The 21,627-nt window shown below is 39.7% G+C and overlaps 3 protein-coding genes across 4 annotated transcripts; 2 read left to right on the plus strand and 1 right to left on the minus strand.

Annotated features, from left to right (window-relative positions):
* The first annotated feature begins 727 nt into the window (after positions 1 to 727).
* On the plus strand, positions 728 to 9,181 carry rab44 (RAB44, member RAS oncogene family). The gene is made up of 10 exons (XM_030051680.1): positions 728 to 1,862; positions 2,946 to 3,796; positions 5,505 to 5,599; positions 5,712 to 5,800; positions 5,898 to 6,029; positions 6,114 to 6,195; positions 6,766 to 6,880; positions 7,514 to 7,612; positions 7,735 to 7,811; positions 7,942 to 9,181. The coding sequence occupies exons 1-10, from the start codon at positions 806 to 808 to the stop codon at positions 8,027 to 8,029; spliced, it is 2,685 nt and encodes an 894-aa protein (XP_029907540.1). The 5' UTR covers positions 728 to 805; the 3' UTR covers positions 8,030 to 9,181.
* A 771-nt stretch (positions 9,182 to 9,952) lies between these two features.
* Positions 9,953 to 15,092, minus strand: trub2 (TruB pseudouridine (psi) synthase family member 2). Its single transcript, XM_030051681.1, has 8 exons — positions 14,748 to 15,092; positions 14,465 to 14,599; positions 12,004 to 12,078; positions 11,823 to 11,884; positions 11,595 to 11,676; positions 11,090 to 11,162; positions 10,766 to 10,902; positions 9,953 to 10,671 (listed from the first exon to the last, which is right to left on the minus strand). The coding sequence occupies exons 1-8, from the start codon at positions 14,863 to 14,865 to the stop codon at positions 10,346 to 10,348; spliced, it is 1,008 nt and encodes a 335-aa protein (XP_029907541.1). The 5' UTR covers positions 14,866 to 15,092; the 3' UTR covers positions 9,953 to 10,345.
* A 31-nt stretch (positions 15,093 to 15,123) lies between these two features.
* On the plus strand, positions 15,124 to 19,132 carry hdhd3 (haloacid dehalogenase-like hydrolase domain containing 3). Of its 2 annotated transcripts, XM_030051683.1 has the most exons (4): positions 15,124 to 15,389; positions 15,918 to 16,012; positions 16,124 to 16,458; positions 16,824 to 19,132. In XM_030051683.1, exons 3-4 carry the CDS (start codon positions 16,129 to 16,131, stop codon positions 17,217 to 17,219), a joined length of 726 nt encoding a protein of 241 aa, XP_029907543.1. In that variant the 5' UTR covers positions 15,124 to 15,389; positions 15,918 to 16,012; positions 16,124 to 16,128; the 3' UTR covers positions 17,220 to 19,132. The 2 variants fall into 2 exon arrangements, with proteins under 2 accessions (XP_029907543.1, XP_029907542.1); XM_030051682.1 differs by lacking the exon at positions 15,918 to 16,012 and having other exon boundaries at positions 15,125 to 15,389.
* Positions 19,133 to 21,627: the final 2,495 nt, after the last annotated feature.

The raw sequence follows: 21,627 nt of genomic DNA on the forward strand, positions 1-21,627 counted from the left end.
TGAGGACTGCAGAAACAGTGACCCCTGTGCCAGGCCAGAGGAAGTTCAAGCAATACCGGACACAGACATTAATGAAGATGAGGTTTTGAAATCAGAGGAAACATCCAGTACAAATGAGGTACCTGTTGGAACAGAAAAGTCTGAGAACAGTGGTGGAGCAGAGGATGAGGATGACAATGACAATGAACTGACTACTACAGAAGCACCAAAGTATATCAGTGAAGGAGCTCAAGATACAAAAAGTGAGATCAACAAGTCAAGTGAAGAATCCAGGTCAGCAAACAGGAGAAGAAAGATGGGCTCCACTCGCAGGAGTCTCAGAACAACACCCAAAGGGGAAGGATTAGAAAGGAAGCAGGAGGTGGACAGTGAGGTGCCAGAAACTACAGAGAATGTAGGAGATGCCATCACAGCTGAAAGTATAACAAGCATTGAGCACAAACATGATGAAACAATGGAAGGTAAATTGGATACAGAAGTTGACATGAGAAGTCAGGTGACTTTTGAAGCTGAGAGGGAAAGTAATGATGTTGAAACAGACATGACCGATACATACTTTATTTCAACCAAGTCACTTAATCAGAATGAAAGCAATATTGGCAATATGGATATTATGAAGGAGTTATCAGTAGAGGCACCTGCAGAGTTATTGCAAGCTGAAAAAGTACAAACGTCACTGATTGCTATGTATGAACCCAATAATGAAGTCAAAGAGGAAAATGAACACCAGGACACCCCAGAAACCACTGGTCAAGCTCACGAGCAAGTCTTAAGCATAGGTGCCTCTGACCTGGACAGTACAGATATGGAGAACAATGACACATCAAATATGGATATTTCAAAGGCTCCTCTTACTGACGAATTGGACTCCCTAGGTGCTACCTCCCAAAGTGAGGATGTTGGCAACCCTGTCGTATCTGTTCAGGACTCTGATGCAAGGGATGGTGATGGAAACAACAGTCTCGTAGATGATTCTGTGGGGAAATCTCAACAAGACGATGTTATGAATACTGAGATGCATACATCTGTAGTTTCTGAAACCAGCATCTGCTCACTTAATCAGTTGTTATTACAGATGCCTTCAAGTACTGAGGACAGCAGAAACAGTGTTTCCAGTGTCAGGCTAGAGGAAGTTCAAGCAATACAGGACAAAGATATTAATGAAGATGAGGTTTTGACTTCAGAGGAAACATCCAGTGTGAAAGAGGGACCTGTTGGCATAGAAAAGTCTGAGAACAGTGGTGGAGCAGAGGATGAGGATGAGAATGCACTGACTACTACACAAGCACCAAACAACATGAGTGAAGGAGCTCAAGTTATACAAATTGAGATCAACAAGTCAAGTCAAGGATCCAGGTCACCAAACAGGAGAAGAAAGATGGGCTCCACTCGCAGGAATCTCAGAACAAGACCTAAAGAGGAAGGATTAGAAAGAAAGCAGGATGTAGACAGTGACGTGCCAGGGACTGCAGAGAATGTAGGAGATGCCATCACAGCCGAAAGTATAACAAGCATTGAGCACAAAGATGATGAAACAATGGAAGGTAAATTGGACACAGATGCTGACAAGAGAAGTCAGGTGACATTTGAAGCTGAGAAGGAAAGTAATACTGCTGAAACAGACATGACCCATACATATTGTATTTCAACCCAATCACTTAATCAGAAAAAAAACAATACTGGCAATATGGATATTATGAAGGAGTTATCAGTAGAGGCACCTGCAGAGTTATTGCAAGCTGAAAAAGTACAAACATCACTGATTACTATGTATGAACCCAATAATGAAGTCAAAGAGGAAAAAGAACACCAGGACACCCCAGAAACCACTGGTCAAGCCCACGAGCAAGTCTTAAGCATAGGTGCCTCTGACCTGGACAGTGCAGACATGGAAAACAATAGAACATCAAATATGGATGTTTCAAAGGCTCCTCTTACTGAGGAATTGGACTCCCTAGGTGCTACCTCCCAAAGTGTGGATGTTGGCAACCCTGTCATATCTGTTCAGGACTCTGATGCAAGGGATAGTGATGGAAATGTTGAGGATCTCATAGATGATTCTGTGGAGAAATCCCAACAAGACGATGTTATGAATACTGAGATTCATACATCTGTAGTTTCTGAAACCAGCATCTGCTCACTTAATCAGTTGTTATTACAGATGCCTTCAAGTACTGAGGACAGCAAAAACAGTGTTTCCAGTGTCAGGCCAGAGGAAGTTCAGGCAATACAGGACAAAGATATTAATGAAGATGAGGTTTTGACTTCAGAGGAAACATCCAGTGTGAAAGAGGTACCTGTTGGCATAGAAAAGTCTGAGAACAGTTGTGGAGCAGAGGATGAGGAAGAGAATGCACTGACTACTACACAAGCACCAAACAACATGAGTGAAGGAGCTCAAGTTATACAAATTGAGATCAACAAGTCAAGTCAAGGATCCAGGTCACCAAACAGGAGAAGAAAGATGGGCTCCACTCGCAGGAATCTCAGAACAAGACCTAAAGAGGAAGGATTAGAAAGGAAGCAGGAGGTGGACAGTGATGTGCCAGGGACTGCAGAGAATGTAGGAGATGCCATCACAGCTGAAAGTATAACAAGCATTGAGCAAAAAGATGATGAAACAATGGAAGGTAAATTGAACACAGATGCTGACATGAGAAGTCAGGTGACTTTTGAAGCTGAGAGGGAAAGTAATACTGCTGAAACAGACATGACCCATACATATTGTATTTCAACTCAATCACTTAATCAGGAAGAAAACATTATTGGCATGGATATTATGAAGGAGTTATCAGCAGAGGCACCTGCAGAGATATTGCAAACTGAAAAAGTAAAAGCATCAATGATTACTATGTATAAACCTAATGGTGGGATCAAAAAAGAAGAAAAACATAAGGACACCCAAGAAACCACTGGTCAAGGACACGGGCAAAATTGTAACATAGGTGCCTACAAGATTGACACAACCACTGTAGTTTCTGAAACCAGCAGCTGCTCACTTAATCAGTTGTTATTACAGATGCCTCCGAATATTGAAGACTGCAGAGACAGTGATCCCAATGTCAGATCGGAGGAGGTGCAAGTAATACAGGACAAAGATATTGAGAAAGATAAGGTTTTGAAATCAGAGGAGACATCCAGTGTGAATGGGGCACATGTTGAAATAGTGAAGTCTGAGAATAGTGGTGGAGCAAAGGATGACGATGAGAATGCACTGACTGCTGTACAAGCACCAAACAACATGAGTGAAGGAGTGCAAGTTATAAAAATTGAGCTCAACAAGTCAAGTCAAGAATCCAGGTCGCCAAGCAGGAGAAGAAAGATGGGCTCCACTCGTAGGAATCTCAGAACAAGTCCTAAAGAAGACAAATTACAAAGGAACGCGGAGGTGGAAAATGAGGCGCCAGAGAATCTAGAGGATGCCACCACAGTTGAAAGTGTAATGAGCATTCAGACAAAAGAACTAAAACTTCAAATGGAAGACAAAGATGATGAGTCTAATCTTCAACTCCTAACCCCCCAGTCACTTTTGGGAATTGAAGATAGGCCTCTAATAGAAACAGAGCATCTCCATTCAACATCAGCAACATTTCCTGAACAAAGACTATCAGAATCAAAAACTGAAGGAAGGAGAAGAAAAATGGGGTCTAACCGCAAGTCAAAAGGACACCAACACAATAAAGACCCAGCAGAGAGCGAGGATAAGACAACAGATGAAGAGCATGGAAGAAATCACCAAAGTGACACAGAGGAAAGAGCCGTCAGGACCTCTGAAGACCACAGAGCAGAATCAGAGGTAAGACACAATGAAAAGGCACACTATGGATATACTAGACACTGGAAAGCAAAAGTATGTTGATTTTTTTAAATCATGTTTTTCTTTTGAAAGAATATTTGAAAATCACATGTTCTAATTATTAAAATTAAACGTTATAACCGCTGACATGGTAACAGGTACAATTAATGAAACAGCAAATACACCAAAATGAAAGGAGTTAATGTTGGGGATGTGTAAGGCCTTCGCTGCCTGACAAAGACCCTGATTGTGGTCGAAACATTGCATTAAATAGTATTTAGGGTTCAGACATTTTTTCAGTTTCAATGCCTAATTGGAAAAACAGAATTCATACATACACTACTCACAAAAAGTTAGGGATATTTGGCTTTTGGGTGAAATGTATGGAAAATGTGAAATGTTCACGCTACAGTGATATTATATCATGAAAGTAGGGCATTTAAGTAGAAGCGTGCACTGGTGATTTTTCATCTCAAACAATTTCTTGAAACAAAAGCCAACAACAGTGGTGGATATACCACATCAAAAAATGTCAGTGTCAATAACTTGTCATGTGCCCTTGAGCATCAATTACAGCTTGACAACGACGTCTCATGCTGTTCACAAGTCGACTTATTGTCTGCTGAGGCATGGCATCCCACTCTTCTTGAAGGGCGGCCCTCAGGACATTGAGGTTCTGGGGTACAGAGCTCCGAGCCTCTATACGGCGACTCAGCTGATACCATAGGTTTTCTATGGGATTCAGGTCTGAGAAAGTGCAGGCCACTCCATTTGAGGTACCCCAGTCTCCAGCAGCCATTCCCTAATGATACGACCTCGATGAGCTGGAGCATCAAACACCTGACGTGAATTTTGCCGTTAAACTCCTTGTTAGAGAACAGCAACTTGTGCAAAAAGTAATGAAACACTGAACAGTTGGACATGTGCATTCAAAAGTTTACAGAAGGTCACATTAAATTCACCTGTAAAGGTTATAATGCATTTTAGGTTCATCCAGAAATTTCACCCGAAAGCCGAATATCCCTAACTTTTTGTGAGTAGTGTATACTTCTCTCTGCCATAAAACCTCTTGACCACTGATCTGTCAACTATTTGTTGTGAAGAAAACAAAATGTCAAAATGCGGAACAGGGACTTATGCAATGGGGAACTTGTGGTCCCAGCAAGTTTTGTGTGGTGGGAAGAAGAACTTTAAAGTGTTTCAGGCCTCTTGAGCTTAAGGATGATGTTTCAGTTTGCTTTGATATCAGGGCTTTTAAATGTATATGTTTATATGGGTAAGTAGGCTCAAATGACACAATCAAGAATCTTATGTCCAGCAATAACTATTATCTGAGAGCATCTACAGAAAAAACAATTGCCTCATATAGTGTGAACCTTAAAGACAGACTGTGTGAGACCTTGTTAGCCAATTTTTGATGTTGTAACATCTGCCCTACCTATGCCAACATATGCCAAACATGTAACATTTTTCTCTTGTATTTTCATATAAAAACACTATTTCTAATGGCATATTTCTAGTGGTTGTTGTATTGTGTATCAGTATACATTTAGTACATTAGTTCGACACAGGATGTCCCAACATTGTCTTATGTGTTTCAGCAGTGGAAAGTGGGTAAACAGACATTTATTTGTATGTGTATGAAGGAGTTATAGCTTTAAGGAAAATGTCAGTATGGAGTTCTTTAAGACCTTTTTTGGATTTGTAGGTTGTCAGTACATTTGGTAGAAGTGACAAGACACCATCATCCAGTGACAGAATCTTTGACACTGGAGATCCCTCTAAGCCTGTTAACAGTCTGAGGTAAGTGCCACTCATAGACTATGAGTATTTATAGGTATTTATAACACTTTGTATTATAGTGCATACTATTCATATAAATTAAGCGAAATTTTGCCGATTATCTCTTTGACAGTCGGAAAGTATCTGAAAGAGTGACTCCAATTCAACACCCAGGCCCTCAAGACCACTTGGGTCAAAAAACAGAAAGGAAACATTCTTTGGGTAAACACAACTTAAATATTTGGTGATATGAGAGATGCTTAGAGATGGATATTTTTTAAAGATTTGCATGAACAAGAATTTATTTCCCTTTCTTCAGTTGTTTCCAAAGAATCTGGCCTCACACCACATTATAATGTGGTGCTGGTTGGAAACAGCAATGTGGGCAAGACCTCCTTCATGAAACGGGTTCAAAGTGGGAAGTTTTGTTCAGATTTCTACGCATCTGTTGGTAAGTTTCATCTTGTTTGTATTATACTGCTCTCGGAAGTATATATAAATCAACGGAAACATGCTGAATAACAATACTTTGTAGGTATTGATACATGCAGGCAGCCTGTGATGATAGATGGGAAAAAAGTGATGCTACAGCTTTGGGATACAGCAGGTCAGGAAAGGTAAGTAAAACAAAATTTGTGTCATTCCCTTGAACCTACCAAGCTCAGTCAACATTTATGAAAATGAGCTATGAAAGTTGCATTTGCTCCACAGATGAGATGGAGGCTGATGATGTGGGCGCAGCAGAGTGTTTGCATTGAGTTTTAAAATTAAATAGGCTTGCTTTCACTCTTGTGTTAACATTTTTTTTAAAATTGAGAAACTGTAACCACGCATCAACCCAGCTGCTTTCATTATGTTTACAGTGTTAGTTTCTTATTCACTGTTGATTTGTTTCTTGGAAATAACCTCAAAGGAGTCTCTTCTGTTGTCTCTGGCTTAGTAACAGATACATTTTGACTGAAATGTCCAAGATCATTAACACAAAACACAATTCAGCCATGGCGTAGCGTGTCTGACTCTATTATTTTCCATCATGCAACACAAATCTTTGATGTGCGCTTCTGACTGAATGTGATCAAAGTGTTGGAAAATGGAGCAACTGTGTGAAGACTAATGGCCTCCTGAAAAGGAAAGCCGGCATCTCCGTTCACCTTGTCAGTCATTACATCCTCTGCTATCCCCCAAAGGTTTCACAGCATTACAAGACAGATTTTCCACAAAGCCCAGGCGTTTCTCCTGATGTATGATATCACCTCCTTCCAGAGCTTCTCTGATGTCCGCTACTGGATCAGCTGTATTCAGGTACAGTGCTTTGTTTGCCCAGTGATTTGCAGGCCTGTTTTTAGAGGATTTTGGTCAATGCTGTCAGTATGTGGAGGCTAAACTTGGGTTTTATACATATTTTCAGGTTATACAAAATCTGTTAAAATTGATAAACTTTTTTTTCCCTCCCAAAAAAAGTCTGTTGACCATCTAAAAGTCATACTCTTCAAGGCAAATAAATACAGCAAAATCTCAGACTGTCAGATGAAGTCTGGATTGCATGTTTAAAGTAGCACATATTTACAGTTAGTACATTAAGTAACTGCTGTATGCCCCTATATTAATGTGAACTGTCACCCATCCTATTCTGCATAGAATCAAAGCCAACTTTCAAAGACACACTGCTTGTTTGAGAGGTTTTCTCCACTGCTGCAAAAATAGGATGTGTATCAACAGTGCTGTAAAATACCAATATCAATATTTGTTGTGGGGACAGTTTTTTTCAGCATAATTGTATTTATTTCTGATAGCTGAGTGTGAACAAAATAAAGGTTGCACTATTAAATGCCATAGGACAGGACCTACATGTCAGAAACACTGATATCGGTCTGTGTAAAGATATGTGAATGACAATTTATCCAAACAATAATACTGATCATTCATATTTTGTAGGAAGGTGCTGCAGAAAACGTGATCATTTTACTTCTTGGGAATAAGAGCGATTGTACAAAACGGCAGGTTGATTCCTATGATAGCGAGGTCCTTGCTAAGGTATGGGTTACTACCATTTGATTAAGTGATTACTACCTTTCACAGAAAAAAATAAATAAATAAATAAATGGTGTCATGATTGTCACACACACCCACTGATGGTAATAATTATCCTTTCACAGGATTACAGCTTTGAATTCATGGAATGCAGCGCTGCCACAGGTGAAAATGTGACTCGCTCTTTGGAAACTGTGGCCAGGTGATCAAATTCAAATCCAATTCAACTTTTTTCAAACATGTCTTAGGTGAGGTGTCCTGTGACGCCACATATTATCTATAGTTGCCCAACTGATTTAACTAACTCAGCTGTTGCGGTGTTTTGCTGCCAGGATGCTGTGTGAAAAAGCTGACACAAAAGAGGAAGGCTTGGTGTTACACAAAGAGCCTCAGCAGAAGAAATCATCAGGCTGTTGCTGATCAGCTGTATATGTTTTTTTTTTTTTTTTTTTTTTTTTTTTTATGTTTGGTGTATGTTATGTTAAGTGGTGTCCACACACAGTGGACATGGTGGTTTGATCCATTTTTGTTTGTGGGTACACCGTGGGTTCACCCTCCAAGCACCCTTTGTGCTGTAAATTTATAAATTTTTCATTACATAAAAATTATGCGCAAAATTAAACACTGCCTCCAAACACATGGGGAAAGTAGAAAAATGAAAGCCACTTTTCCAGTCACTTCACCAACACTTGTTTATTTTCCCAACAAAGCCTCACAAGTCAACAATTGATTTCGAGGGCAACATTAGTGACTGCAGTTTCCTGTCACTTGACACAGCCAGACTTGAAAAAATCGGGCTGACTATGATTGTGAGTGTGACTGCTAAAGGCAGTCATACAGAATATGTATATCAATTTTAAAACTGAGCCTTTTCAGATAAGCTCATGAGTTTAAATGGAAAGAGGAAGCCACAAAAGGAGCAATATTTGAATTAAAAAAAAAAAAAATGCAAAGGGCAGCACATTCCAATAGGTAATATTTCGTATATGTTTACCAAAATCAACAACTTTTCATTAATGTCAGAATAACAATCCCAACTCTGGCAGTTTTGATGGCCTTCATACAGAATGAAACCTGTGAAAGGGATTCTAGTAACAAGCAAAGTAGCAATGAGCAGCGCACTGAACTGTTTGGGATGTCTTGAGTTAGTCATTGTCACTCATCAAAGAAAATAAGCTACCATTTATATGTAATTCTTTTTTACTAATTTGACAAACCCAGTGAGGAAGCCTTGAAGCAACTATTCAAAGTGAATCTGGATCATTTTAGAATAATTTTAGTCTGCTGCCAGCCACAGTGACTGCTGTGCCTTATCTGTAGGACGTACTCCACCTCATATAACCATGTGCAATGTGCTTTGCCTGCAGCAAAAATAGCAACTGAGAAGGTTTATGTGGTTAACAGTGTTTTGACATGTATTTATATACTAGTGTATATGTCTAGCATTCTTTCTAAGTCAATACAGCTTCGTGTTAGCAGAGAAACTGAGTTTTTATATGAATTATCATTCTTGCTTCGTTTTAATTTTGCTAAATATAATCATACCATATATTTTGTCCTCTGCTGAAATGACATGCTGGGACAGTACAGACTTACTCAGTGTTATTTCAAATGATTACATTAAAGCACTATTTGAAGTGTTTTGTTCCCAAAGTATTCTTATTTGAAAATGAACATGTAATTGTATTAATAGAACAATATTTTTCATGTTCCTTGGTTGAGGAAACAACAGAGACTGAATCTTCTACATTTAAATAGTGAATAGCAAACCTGTGGTAAGTTTTTTTTCATTTTTAAATTAAAAAAAAAAAAAGCTTTATTCATAAGGCACTTATCAAAAATAGTTTATAAGTGCTGAACAGAAGAAGACAAAATGAGGTATGATAGAAAAATAATCAGAGCAGTAGAAGAAAATACAATAACACCCAAAGAAATTAGTGGATATAACATAATCATTCTCGCTTGTTACAAACAGGCAAGCAAATTACTTGCCTTACAAGTTACGGCACGGAACACAGTAAAAGAAAAAATATTTTCATGGTCAATTTACAGTTTATACATGTTAGAAATACAGAAGTGGCATTGCAGGATGCAGGGATATTTTGTTAAGAAGTTTATTCCTGTAACAAAAGGTTCACAGTAGAGCTCAACAGGAGGAACTCAAATGTATGTAGCCTGAACATGACAACTGTCTTGTCGACGGCTGCATCGAAACAAAGTTTAGCACGTTCAGCTTGGAGCTAAAAGCAACTTTCTGTCAAGTTTTATACACCCTGACGGGGCAGAGTGCATCATCTCATCTAGTGAACTGGGAGAGTGTGAAGCCTAATTGTGAGAATGCTAGTTGGTGTATCAAGTTTTGATTTTTTTTTTTTTTTTTTTTTTTTTTTTTTTAATTACCACAGCAATCAGATAATCAGGTCTAGGATGTTGAAAACAATGGTGAAAATGAGTAACATCAGCAGCTTAACATTTTGATAACACTGGGTTATATTCATTATGCTAACCACTTTGTACAGGCGTGTTGTTCCACTTCCTGTCAATAGAAACTGAAATGCAGCTCACACAATGTTATTTAAATTGCCAGAACAAAATAATGTTTGAGATCATTAGGCAAATATTGCTTTCATATTACGCTTTTGGAAAATAATTTAGTATTCATCATGAGAAATTCAATTACAGGAAACCACTCATAAGCAGTAGCGGCATGATTAAGATGGAGAATCAACGGCAACATTAGAGCACTGTGCTGACGGCTGTCTCCTCACTGATTTCACTTTGCTGGCTCTCTGTTTTTTTATCCTCCCCTCTTGATTGTATCGTTGGGTCTTTGGTCTGTGTGTGAGGGCTTTTTCTCAGTTTTTTAGAGGAGTGGTATTGTTGAATGGCACCCATGACATCAGAAGCAGTCCAGTGGTGATGGGTCAGGGCGTCCTGCAGGGTGAAGACACCGTCTCGGGTGCGCCGCACCACCTTACACACCGCTGTGCTCCGCAGCTCCAGTCCTATTTCATGTACAACTTTGCGCAAATATTTCTGACTTTCATTCAGGCACTGCACCTCTGTAAAAACATGAGAACAGAAGGTCAGACAAGGCCAATAAGTCAACTGTAAATGTGTGCTATGTTTACAGAGTGAATCTCCTCTGATATTTACCCAGGGTGAAGTGCGGAGGCTCGAAGCGAACACAACGCAAGCCTTTCAAAATAGGGGCGGATTTCCCCTCTGGGCCCAGTAAGCCTTGCACAGCCATTTCATAGGCCTCCTGGGAGCGCATGTCTATGTTGGAATACCTGTAATGAATAGCAGAGTCATCCACCTGCATCTAGAATTCATGATTTAACACTATCGGTATGTAGAGAACAATGGGTGTATGTGGTTTAACATCACAGCAGGACAACAGTCTAGTAAAGAGGAACAGTAAGAGGGTTGCTGTTGATGAAAATGTTATCGATATAATTATAAGTTTAATAAACATACATTAACAAGGCCTTTTGATTGGCTCCCTGCAACATGGCCAGGACTCTCTCCAGCTTGTCCTGGGTGATGTGACCTGTCAAACACAAAATATTTCAAGGTCAGTTTAGTCAAAGGCACACGCTTTGGGACAGAGAGTTGACGTTAGTTTAACAGAAGGTGTCTGTCCTTTGTTTTATTTTATTTATATTTGGCTGTTGATGAATATGTACATTTTTCTCCACTTAAAAAGGTGGAAAAACAAGGCATTGCACAAGTAAAAATAGTGCCCTGGATAAAATGAACTAAAGATGCTGTAAAATGGGAAAATGTCAGGTGGCAAACGCTTATTAGTGAATATTATCCCAGTGACACATTGCTGCTAATTTGAGTTATAATATTACAGTTAAACAAGCTGCTATTGTTATGATTCCTTTCAAATCAGATTGAATTTGCCAACTAATTTTTTATAATGTGATTTCTAAATATAATCTTCATAAGCTGCAGACAAAAAATTGAGCTAGCGTACCATATGTGGATCTTTCAACAACCCGGCCTGTGTGAGAGAAATCATCTGTTGCCGTCCCAAATTCACCCTCCAATGTGTAGTCCTGCAACACATCAAACAAAAATCCATCAACACAAAATTAAGCACTCAGCCTCTTTTTTTTTTTTTTTTTTTTTTTTTTTTTTTTTGCATGTTGAGTTTCAGAGCAGTGGTTTCCTGCTGATGTCAACACGGGAAATTAAAATTTACCCTTGTGGCTGGTGTTTTGTAGAAATCACTCAGAGCCTTGTTTCCATTCCCAACTCCGAGAACTTCAGAAAAAAGATACACATGATTTGATGATGCAGACAGACCTCATAAGACAGTGCAAACTCTATGTAGAACAAATGTTATGAATGTTTCTTCCACACGGTGTGCAGGAAAACCTTACCAAGAACACCGGAAGAAAACGCATCGAGACGATGTCCTACTGCAACCGGAATACGCTGGAATTCAGGTCCGCTCACTGAAACAAAAACAAACAGTGTGATAACTTTACTCTATCAAATGCAGTTTGCAAAGTGCGCACTAATACCAGCAGCTCAGTTTGGGAGCATTTAGTCCTCCAACATGATACCAAACTCAGCAGGCACTTAACTTTTCTTTAATTGAGAAAAGAATAATTGGACAAAAAGTGATGACATATCTGAAATACAATTCTCATTTTAAATTTATGCAAAAGAAAGAAGAAGGAAAAAAAATAACAGAGCAAACAAGTACAGTACTGTGGAGGAACACAATCGAGGCAAGTACAGATTCAACAACAGCAAGTTACAGAATAATAAACATAACTAGATATACACACACACACACACACACACACACACACACCCCACCCTGGCTCAATCTGACCAACATGCACCCAAATTATTATATATAAAAAATGTGGTGAATAATGGCAGATGTGTGTTCAATTGGGCAACATCTGTAGTTCTGTAAAATAAGAAATAAAACGTTGCCATATATGAACAAAAAAACTTTGCAGTTGATCCTCTCAATGTGTATTTGCTTTTCTACAGTTTTATAAAAAACATGGTTTCCTTAAGCTGTTCAGAAATAGAGGTGCTCCTGACAGATTTCCAGGGCAGCAGGATGGGATGTCTGGCTATTAAAGATGCGAAAGCTGCCACATGTGAGGTTGAGGTTAATTTCAGGTTTAACTTTTATGTACCTTGAGCTGTTTTATGTTGATAGATCTTTGACAGCCTGCAACTGGGCATCCCAGTTGCTATGAATAAACCAAGTGACAAAATACTCCTTCCCATCACGCTTGAGAGGCCCACCAGAAAAACAATAAAACAGGTGCAGCCACCAACAGCCCTTTTCCCTCTTTGACTGAGCAACAGCAGGTAACACTTTTAATATGAGTAAAGACATAATGATTAGTAGAAAGATCCTTGCCTCGCAAATGGTTAAGGAAAGTCCGCACACAGCTTATACTCCATATAATTTATTTTGCTAAAGTGCAAAACACAACGTTTCAACCCAAAACGGGTGTTTGTCAGGTGATGGTGATACACACAGACGAAGACCCATTTTGGGTTGAAACGTTGTGTTTTGCACTTTAGCAAAATTAATATTATATGGAGAAATAAATTATATGGAGTATAAGCTGTGTGCGGACTTTCCTTAACCTTTTGCAAGGCAAGGATTTTTCTACTGACTGTTTTTTGGTCCGGCACCAGCCATCAAAGGGGATGTGCATGGCAACTTTTTACAAACTCTAAAGACATAATGATCCCAGTAGTTTCCATGCAGTTTAGTAATGGGGTTACTAAATTACAGCAGTTATGTGATTAACAAAATAAGGGTATAACCACACTTTGTGTTTTTCTGGTGCACCGATAATGCTGTGTGAGTATGAGTTTGTGCAGATGTCCAAAAAAAAACAAACCAAAGTCGACCTTTTGGTACAGGAGAAGGCCAGGCTTCTTATTGGGTTTCTCACATTCAGAGAACCAGATGACCAGGATACGATATTTACATACATCAACCCAAAATCAGGTTACTTGAATATTCTCAATTCAATTCTCAATTTTATTTATTTATATAGCCCAGAATCACAAATTACAAATTTGTCTCAAAGGGCTTTACAGGAAATACAACATCCTCTGTCCTTAGACCCTCACATCGGATGAGGAACAGCTCCCTAAAAAACCCCTTTAACAGGAAGAAAAATAGGAAGAAACCTCAGGGGAGCAACAGAGGACGGACAGATGTGCAATAGTTGTTGTAGACACAGAAAACAAACAATAAAAGATATTGTTATAATAGATATTGTATAATACAAAGGGAATAAGGTATATATATATATATATATATATATATATATATGGTGAGACCAGTTCTTTGGTTTATTAATATATCTAGCTGATATCTGGCTTTTTGGGGGTATTGGATATTGTCATGTTTTGCTTTGTCTTGTAGATTTTTAATGCAATCATTAATAGTCTCATGTTACTTTGCATTTGCAATATTCTCTTTGTTCGTTTGGCTTACTCAAACAAGAGGTTTGCTCTAGTAATAGTTTCCTTTCTGCATTATAATTATTTAAAGACATTTAACACCACAAAATGTGAGCCACTAGGAGCTTCAGTACAGTATATCAAAGATCAGAATTAATAAACCCATATTAGCTGAGCCCTAGTGACTTGTGTTATGGACAAAATCCTCTGTGCATAATAATACAGCCAGACTGATCTGTAACAGAGTTTATTACAGATCGCTGGTGCCATCTGAAGTGAATCTTCTCTTGTGGTCAGCAAGGCACTCAGATCAGTGAATTAGATTTATGCTGATGAAGGATAACAGTAAAATAGGTGATAGATTATTTTGCAGTCAGCGTCACATACCCAGAGGGTGGCTGGCCAGCACAGGGACAGAGGCTGCAGAGAGGGTGAGCTCACTGGATCCGTCATTTCCAGCTCCTGGTTGTGCCAAGAACTTGACCACCTGGGGAAGGGGCCGCTGCGGGGTGCCATTTACACCTGGAACCAAGAAAACAGTCATTCTTAGGGCTGCCACGGATTATCATATGGCGCCCAAGCTGCACCATTTGTGTAAGTCTGCACGACTTCACTGAAGTTAGCCTCAACATTACTGCAAACACATTTACAGAATTTAAGAATGGCTCACCTGTGAGAAGACTTGTCTCTATCCTGTCTCGGACGTGTTTCCAGTGAACACCTGGTGGTTTATACACACAAAACAGACCCTCCAACCGACGAAACATCCGGATACACGGAGTTGTCATTGTACTGCAGTTAGGTCAGCACAGTTTCCAGGCTAAATCTCTCTAGACTTCATCCCTCAAGACATAAACAGTTCAAGATAAGCAACGCCTGTACTGTAAACATGACAGCAATACACGAGTACAGAACATAAACACTGCACACACCCTACAAAATAAGGTGAAAACAGAGTGACGTTTAGGCTAACTGTCTCGCCATCTGACTTTGTTGCCATGTGAGAGCTCCGCGCATGCGTGGACATGACACTTGGATCTTGAACAGCGCCACCTGCTGTACTGGAGCTGCTCGTTCAACGACAGCGCTGTCGAAGATAAGGCTAATGCGGAGCGATGTGTCACTTTTGTCGTCTTTTCTAAGTTTACTGTACAAAAACGACTCTGGCTTTAATTTGGACTAACAGACAGAAGACGTCACGCCAGAGAGAGGGACCCGAGTTACTGACAGCCTCGCTATATTCCTCACTGCTGGAGGTTACAGCCTGCTTGCTGACCCGCTCAGTTAACTGTCATGTGCAAGAAACTAACAGGTAACCTAATGCATAAAGCTTTGAAGGCGATGGATATTCCACAGATTGTATTGTATACAGAAAAAACAAACCCTCGCGAGAGTCGGCGACCGTTTGGACTACAGTTGTTAATAGCAACGCGACAGACACGACACAAACTGTTACAAATGTTACATAGAAATTGCTACATTGTCGTCCTAAGATAATGTTTAAAAAGTTGCTACCATGACGAGAAGCCCTCCTCGATAAACTGTAGCTAAGTAGTGTGTGGCTCACAGTGGCAAATAGCGTAACAGTCAGAGTTATATTCAAACCAAGTTATCTGTAGGTCATATGTAAGTTACTTGGAGCGACCAGTAGGGGGCGGTACTCAAGTCCAAGAATGAATGAACGTGTAAGACGTTTTTTGTTGATGTTTGTTTGTTTGTTCTTACTGTAGTTCATCAGGATACAGGTTATATATGTTTCATGTTTTGTTTTGTTTTTTGTTTTTTTTATTAAGCATCTTTGTGATAATGAATGGTAGTTATACTTTGTGGTCTTGCACAGGGAAGAACTGCTGTTTCATTACTGAACCTTAAATCTGAAGACCTTTTAAGTATTTGATTAATGAAAATTACAACTGGAGGAGAGTCCTAAAATCTGTAAGTTATGTAGTTTGTTACTCCCTGTTGTTACAAGTTAAACAGAGAAGTCTGAGCAGATTTTTTTTTCTCAGACTCAGACTACTGCCTGTGTTTGTTTTATTTGTGCAGGTGTCATGCGTGGTCCTTTGCGGTGGGTGCTATGGGATGTGAAAGACACCCTCTTGAAGGTGCGTGCCTCTGTGGGAGAGCAGTATTGTAAGGAAGCAGAGCGAATGGGCTTGAGCCTCAGTCCTGCGGAGGTCAACACTGCCTTCCACCAAGCCTATCGACACTTCTCCAGCCGGTACCCAAATTATGGCATCAGTCAGGGCCTGGACGGACAGGCCTGGTGGAAGGGGGTCGTACAGGACACTTTCTCCCGGTGCGGGGTGCAGGAGCCAGCCCTGCTCAACACAATGGCTCTCAACCTTTATCACAATTTCTGCAAAGCAGAGAACTGGGAGGTAAATGGCAAATTATTCTGATGTGGTATTCATGTGGAGAGATTGAAGTTGTGCCTCCATTTGTCCCAGATATGTTCTAAAATGTGTTTATTTTAATAGACATGTTCCAATTCATTCTAAATCTGTCAACAAACAACTTACCACATGAACATTTCCAAATCGGATCATATCAAGTGCATTCAACCTTCAATGTTAGCGGTGCTGCGGACCTGCTGTCACCCGTGGCATGTTTTCATGTTGCACATAGCACCATGATTAATATGTTCATGGACGACAAGTTTGTTCTTTCTGTCCAAGTTTACAATAGTGCACACAAGAAACTGTGAAACTGGGCATCCAAAATGTATAATGTCCTTTCTTTTCAGGTATTTCCAGACTCAGAGAAAGCCCTTGAGAGTTGCTCGTCTCTTGGACTGAAGTTGGGTGTGGTGTCCAATTTTGATAGTCGCCTAGAAGGGATTTTACGTGCCTGTGGCCTGCTGTCTCACTTCAGCTTTGTGGTAACATCAGAAGGAGCAGGTGTAGCCAAGCCCAATCCAGCCATCTTTGAACAGGCCCTACAGAAATGTGGTGTGCCAGCAACTAATGTAGCTCATATTGGAGACCACTATGTGAAGGATTACCTCACCTCACGGTCAGTGGGCATCCATGGCTACCTGTTAGACAGAGACAACAAGCATCACCAAAGTGACGTTCCTCGAGAGCACCAGCTCAGCTCTCTGGAGGAGCTGCCATCACTGTTTCAGCAGCACATGGACTGATGTCAGGGCATCAGAGGCTCCAGTCACTCTGACAAACTGCGGCTAAGTTAGGAAACATGTTAGCTTTAGGATGTGGCTGATTCCACGTTCTCCTTTTTTGGGGGGGGTTAACTTTAGGAAACTGCCACATTTTTCACTTTTTTTCATCTGACATTAACAAATGTTTTGGGCCAGGGAGCAAAAGTTGGTATACTGCTACCACAGTATACCAACTTTACAGTGCAGTTAATGATGAACTTGAATGAAATAAAAAGCTACAAGAAGCAATATATTAGGAAAAATATAAAACTTGTTTGGTGTGTGTGTGTGTGTGTATAAACTTACATTAGTTCTTTACACTTTATTTAAACTCTATTTTGTGGACTTTCACAAATATAAAAAGGTAGATGCAGGCCTGTGAGACCTCAGAGCTGTATGTTTTTATTCGCTGTTGCTGACTGGCCCCATGAAAGCGGTTCTGACAAAACCAAAAGGGACTTAATTATTTTGCGGTGGTTATATTGTTTTGTTATGTCTGTCAGTGTAAAGTTATAAGAGATGGCAGTTCTTGCCCTTGCTGGCACGGGCCTAAAGGCCAACTGTGAGGGGGGGATGCATTTTTTTGTTTGTTTTCCCTAATAGCAAAAGTACAGTATTAATTTTAAGCTGGAGATATTTGTTAAGTTATATAAGAAGCATTTCTCATTTCTTGAACCTGCTGAACCTCATTAAAAGATCTGAATCAAAAATGAGAGCCTGATTCCTAGCAGTGGCCTTGATGGTAGTAGGCAGATCATCAGCGTTGTCCTAAATCAGCTTTGTAGTGACTAACTTGTGCAGACTACATCAGCTGAGTCTGTGACTTCTGCCCATTAAAATGGTTTCTGCCAGCTCTTTCAGATGCCACAGTTTGGCTGAAAAGGATTCAGATTGATTATTCACCATCTTAAATGGAAAGGTTATTGGCTAATTAAGCAGCACAGACTGCTGTATTTCAGTTACATTACTGTTCTTCCTGCTCACAATCACCATCCTTCCTCTTGGAGATCATCCAAGTGGAAATTTTGAGAAATTCTTAAGAGAAAAAGTAGAATCATCCCATGGTTACTCAACACAACGAGGCTAGATCTGAGGATCTGCTGAACCACAGCATGTTCACTACAGAACAGTTTTATTGTCCAAAGTAACAAATGTGTGTCAGGCTGCAGGATTAAAGGTGAAAAGTATATTATACCGAGCAAAATTGGCCATTTTCAGAGAAGGTGAGGGACCTGCTGAAATGACTTGATAATAAACAAGCTGACAAATCTATCTGGAGTTTTTCGAGTACAGCAAATTTTATCTGTTACTTGTATTTTGCCAGCACCTAAAAGAGGCCACTTCACTTCAGTGTTATTCTAGGACTCTTGTTCTATGACTTTTGTCAACTCATTTTGGGACTTTTGTGTTCTTATGTTGTACACAGTTCACATCATGTGATATTACAATGTACAGTATATGAGGCAAATGTATAGATTTTTATGGTTGGATTATGGTATCAAGCCATCGGTTATTGGTCATTAAATTCAGTTTTTTTAACAATCCCTTGAACTCTAGTTATATTGTCCATCACCATCAATAAGTCAGAGTTTTCAAATCTCTCTAACACTCTGCTAAGACCAAAATGCAACTTCTTGCATTTCATTGACTGGTTACGACCCTGGTGACTCTGACAAAATATCCAACACAATGTCATGAATAAACACACACCAACATGTAAGATGCTGGCTATGACAGTGACAAACAAACAAACAAAAAAAAAGAGTAGAATAGCCACATACTATTTCAGTTCCATAATTTTATTAATCTAATGACTCTCTAAATGATGGAATTGAAATAGTGTGAGCTATTCTACTTTTGTTTAAAATATACAAACACCCCACCATCTGCAAAATAAGATTACTATAGTATGGAATTTTTCTATGCAGGTTTTCCTGTGTATTCTTTATGAACCATAGACCATGTGATTGTTAGTATTACTCTCACCACCCAATCAGTCGTGATTAAAGGGCTCAGCATTGTGGCACTCGCCTGACCTCAACACATCTGGTCATTCAGGATCTTAGCCATGTACTGTACCACTGTACTGCAGATTTAACTGAAATCCCATTAAACAGTAATGAGACACAAGCGACTGAAATTGACGCCTGGTAGAGAATCTTGACTGATTGATCATACTTTATTGTCAGCCAGGGCTGAAACTTTTTGTGTATCAACAGCCCTGGCTGATAATTAAAATTAAAAGCAAATATGACTCCAAGGGTCAGGGTCACACACGTAATAGTGATGGCTGCTTTAAAGGGATCACAGATTATGATGTATGAGTTGTTCTCCCATTTTGACACTCAGGATTTTAGTGCCCAATTTAAGAATCATCAGAGACACTCACCTGGGCATCCACTGCAAGCTCTTACATTATTCCAGCTCTGAAGATCTGTAAAGCTAAAATCCTTAAAGAATTGTAAATGTGTAGTTGTTTGCAAATGTGCTTGCCTCAAATTGGCCCTTGAGGGACAGGGTTAAACTTTTTACATGACATGACATGGATTAAAGGTGCACTATGCAATTGCTGAGGGTCAGTTCAAGTGAGGACTGTTAAGACTTCCATCAAATTATGTATTTCAACTGGATGACATCAATAATTATTATTGGCACTGGAGCCAAAAAAAAAAAAAAAAAAAAAGTTTTTGTGCAATGTTAATACATATCCAGGCAAAAATTCAAAGGAATGACTGATTATGTTTGGTATAGGAGGTGAAAAATTATAAAATGCAGATATGATGATTAAAATGACCAACAATGAGAGTAGTTTGTGGCATATTAATATATATGCAGACAGAAATGCATGTCCTTTGTGCACATGCCAATATTTATTTTTTGAGAGAAACTCAGCAATTCATTTTGATCCAGTCATGCTTAAATATGCCAGGCAGCAGGAGCCAATCAGAATCGTGGTTATTTTCTCACACAAGGTAGAGGGGGTGGGGGGTGGGGGGGGCTGCACAACTGGAGCCAGACTGAAGCACTCCAGTGTGAGCCAACCCTAAGGGCAGTAACCAGTCTGAGTTTCCTGGATGGGTAGAGTGCTTCTATTCACTTTCAATGAAGTCCATCTTGTTTTCCTTGTTTCCAGAGGAGCCTCTATTTAGGCCACAATTGACAGAATGTCAATGTGAGAGCCATAACATAGTCCCACCGGCCCATAGCCCATAGCACTGCTTAATAATTATTTATGTTATTAAAACATGTACTGAATAAACAGGAGTATTCCATGATTCAAAATAAAGTGGTGTGCTAGGAGAAAAGATTTTTTATGATATCAAAAAGCAGGGAGAAGCTCTTTTTAGGTTTCTTGTTTACTGAGAGGAACTCACACTGTGGAGCTGCTCTCAGGCGTATTAGAGAGGCGATGGGAGCTGGTCTTGGACTGTGCAATATCTTTCCAGAGATGAAGAAGTAATTGCAGCTATTGAGCTTTCATCGTTCCTAATGATCTGCTTCAGTGCTGATATTAGCGGGTGAGAACAACACAGCAGGGGAGTCGGCAGGATTGCTTAACCCTAATACCCAAATACTCTTATTTCAAACCATCTGGTCTAAGACAGATACTGGGAATGTTGGGCTGCGGATCAAAAGGGCAAAGAGAGGAAGCAAAGGGGAAAGAATAGAATGGTACACAGCATTGCAATTCAAAGCGGAGCTCCAGCCTCTTATGGGGAATGGGGATTGACACTTGTCCAAATCAGATTTAAAGAGGAGCAAGAGAACCTCCTGAGTCTCGCAGAACAGCCTTCCATTGTGTTGCATAAAATGTGAATTATGCCCAGCTAGTACTAAGTCTCAATTTCTCTCCGTCTTTACCTTGTTTACAGTTCATTTATTCCCTTTGCTCTCCTTCACATGATAAAGGATATTGTGTATCTTTAGGCAAGCATGCACTAGAGATGCTTAATTCAAAGCTGGCTTTAGTAGCTCAGCCAGACGGCTCTAAAGAGCTCCACACAAATCCAATTGCAAACATAATGGGATTGGGAAACAAAATGAAGCTCCTCATGGAGGGAGCGAAAGGGAAGAGCGGAAGAGATACAGTACATGAGAGGAGATGTCAAGCCAATGACATGCAAAGGGGTGGAAAAAAAAAGAGTGAATGTGGCTCAGTGTTAACATGGAGAACTAATGTTTTCACATGAACAGGTTATCGTTTCTGTCAACTGCACTTGGACAAAAATAAATAAGTAAATGCATAAACAACAATTTACACACAGGCCTCAAAAGTGCACCAGACGAGCAAGCCAAATAAATAAATAAATAAATCCATAAACAGCCATGCAGAAGATGGCTGAAACCACAGCGTTCCCTCAGCTATAAAAGCACTCAAGAGGTAGGCTCT

Source organism: Myripristis murdjan, chromosome 5 (assembly GCF_902150065.1).
Source record: "Myripristis murdjan chromosome 5, fMyrMur1.1, whole genome shotgun sequence".
In the NCBI taxonomy this organism is placed as follows: domain Eukaryota; kingdom Metazoa; phylum Chordata; class Actinopteri; order Holocentriformes; family Holocentridae; genus Myripristis; species Myripristis murdjan.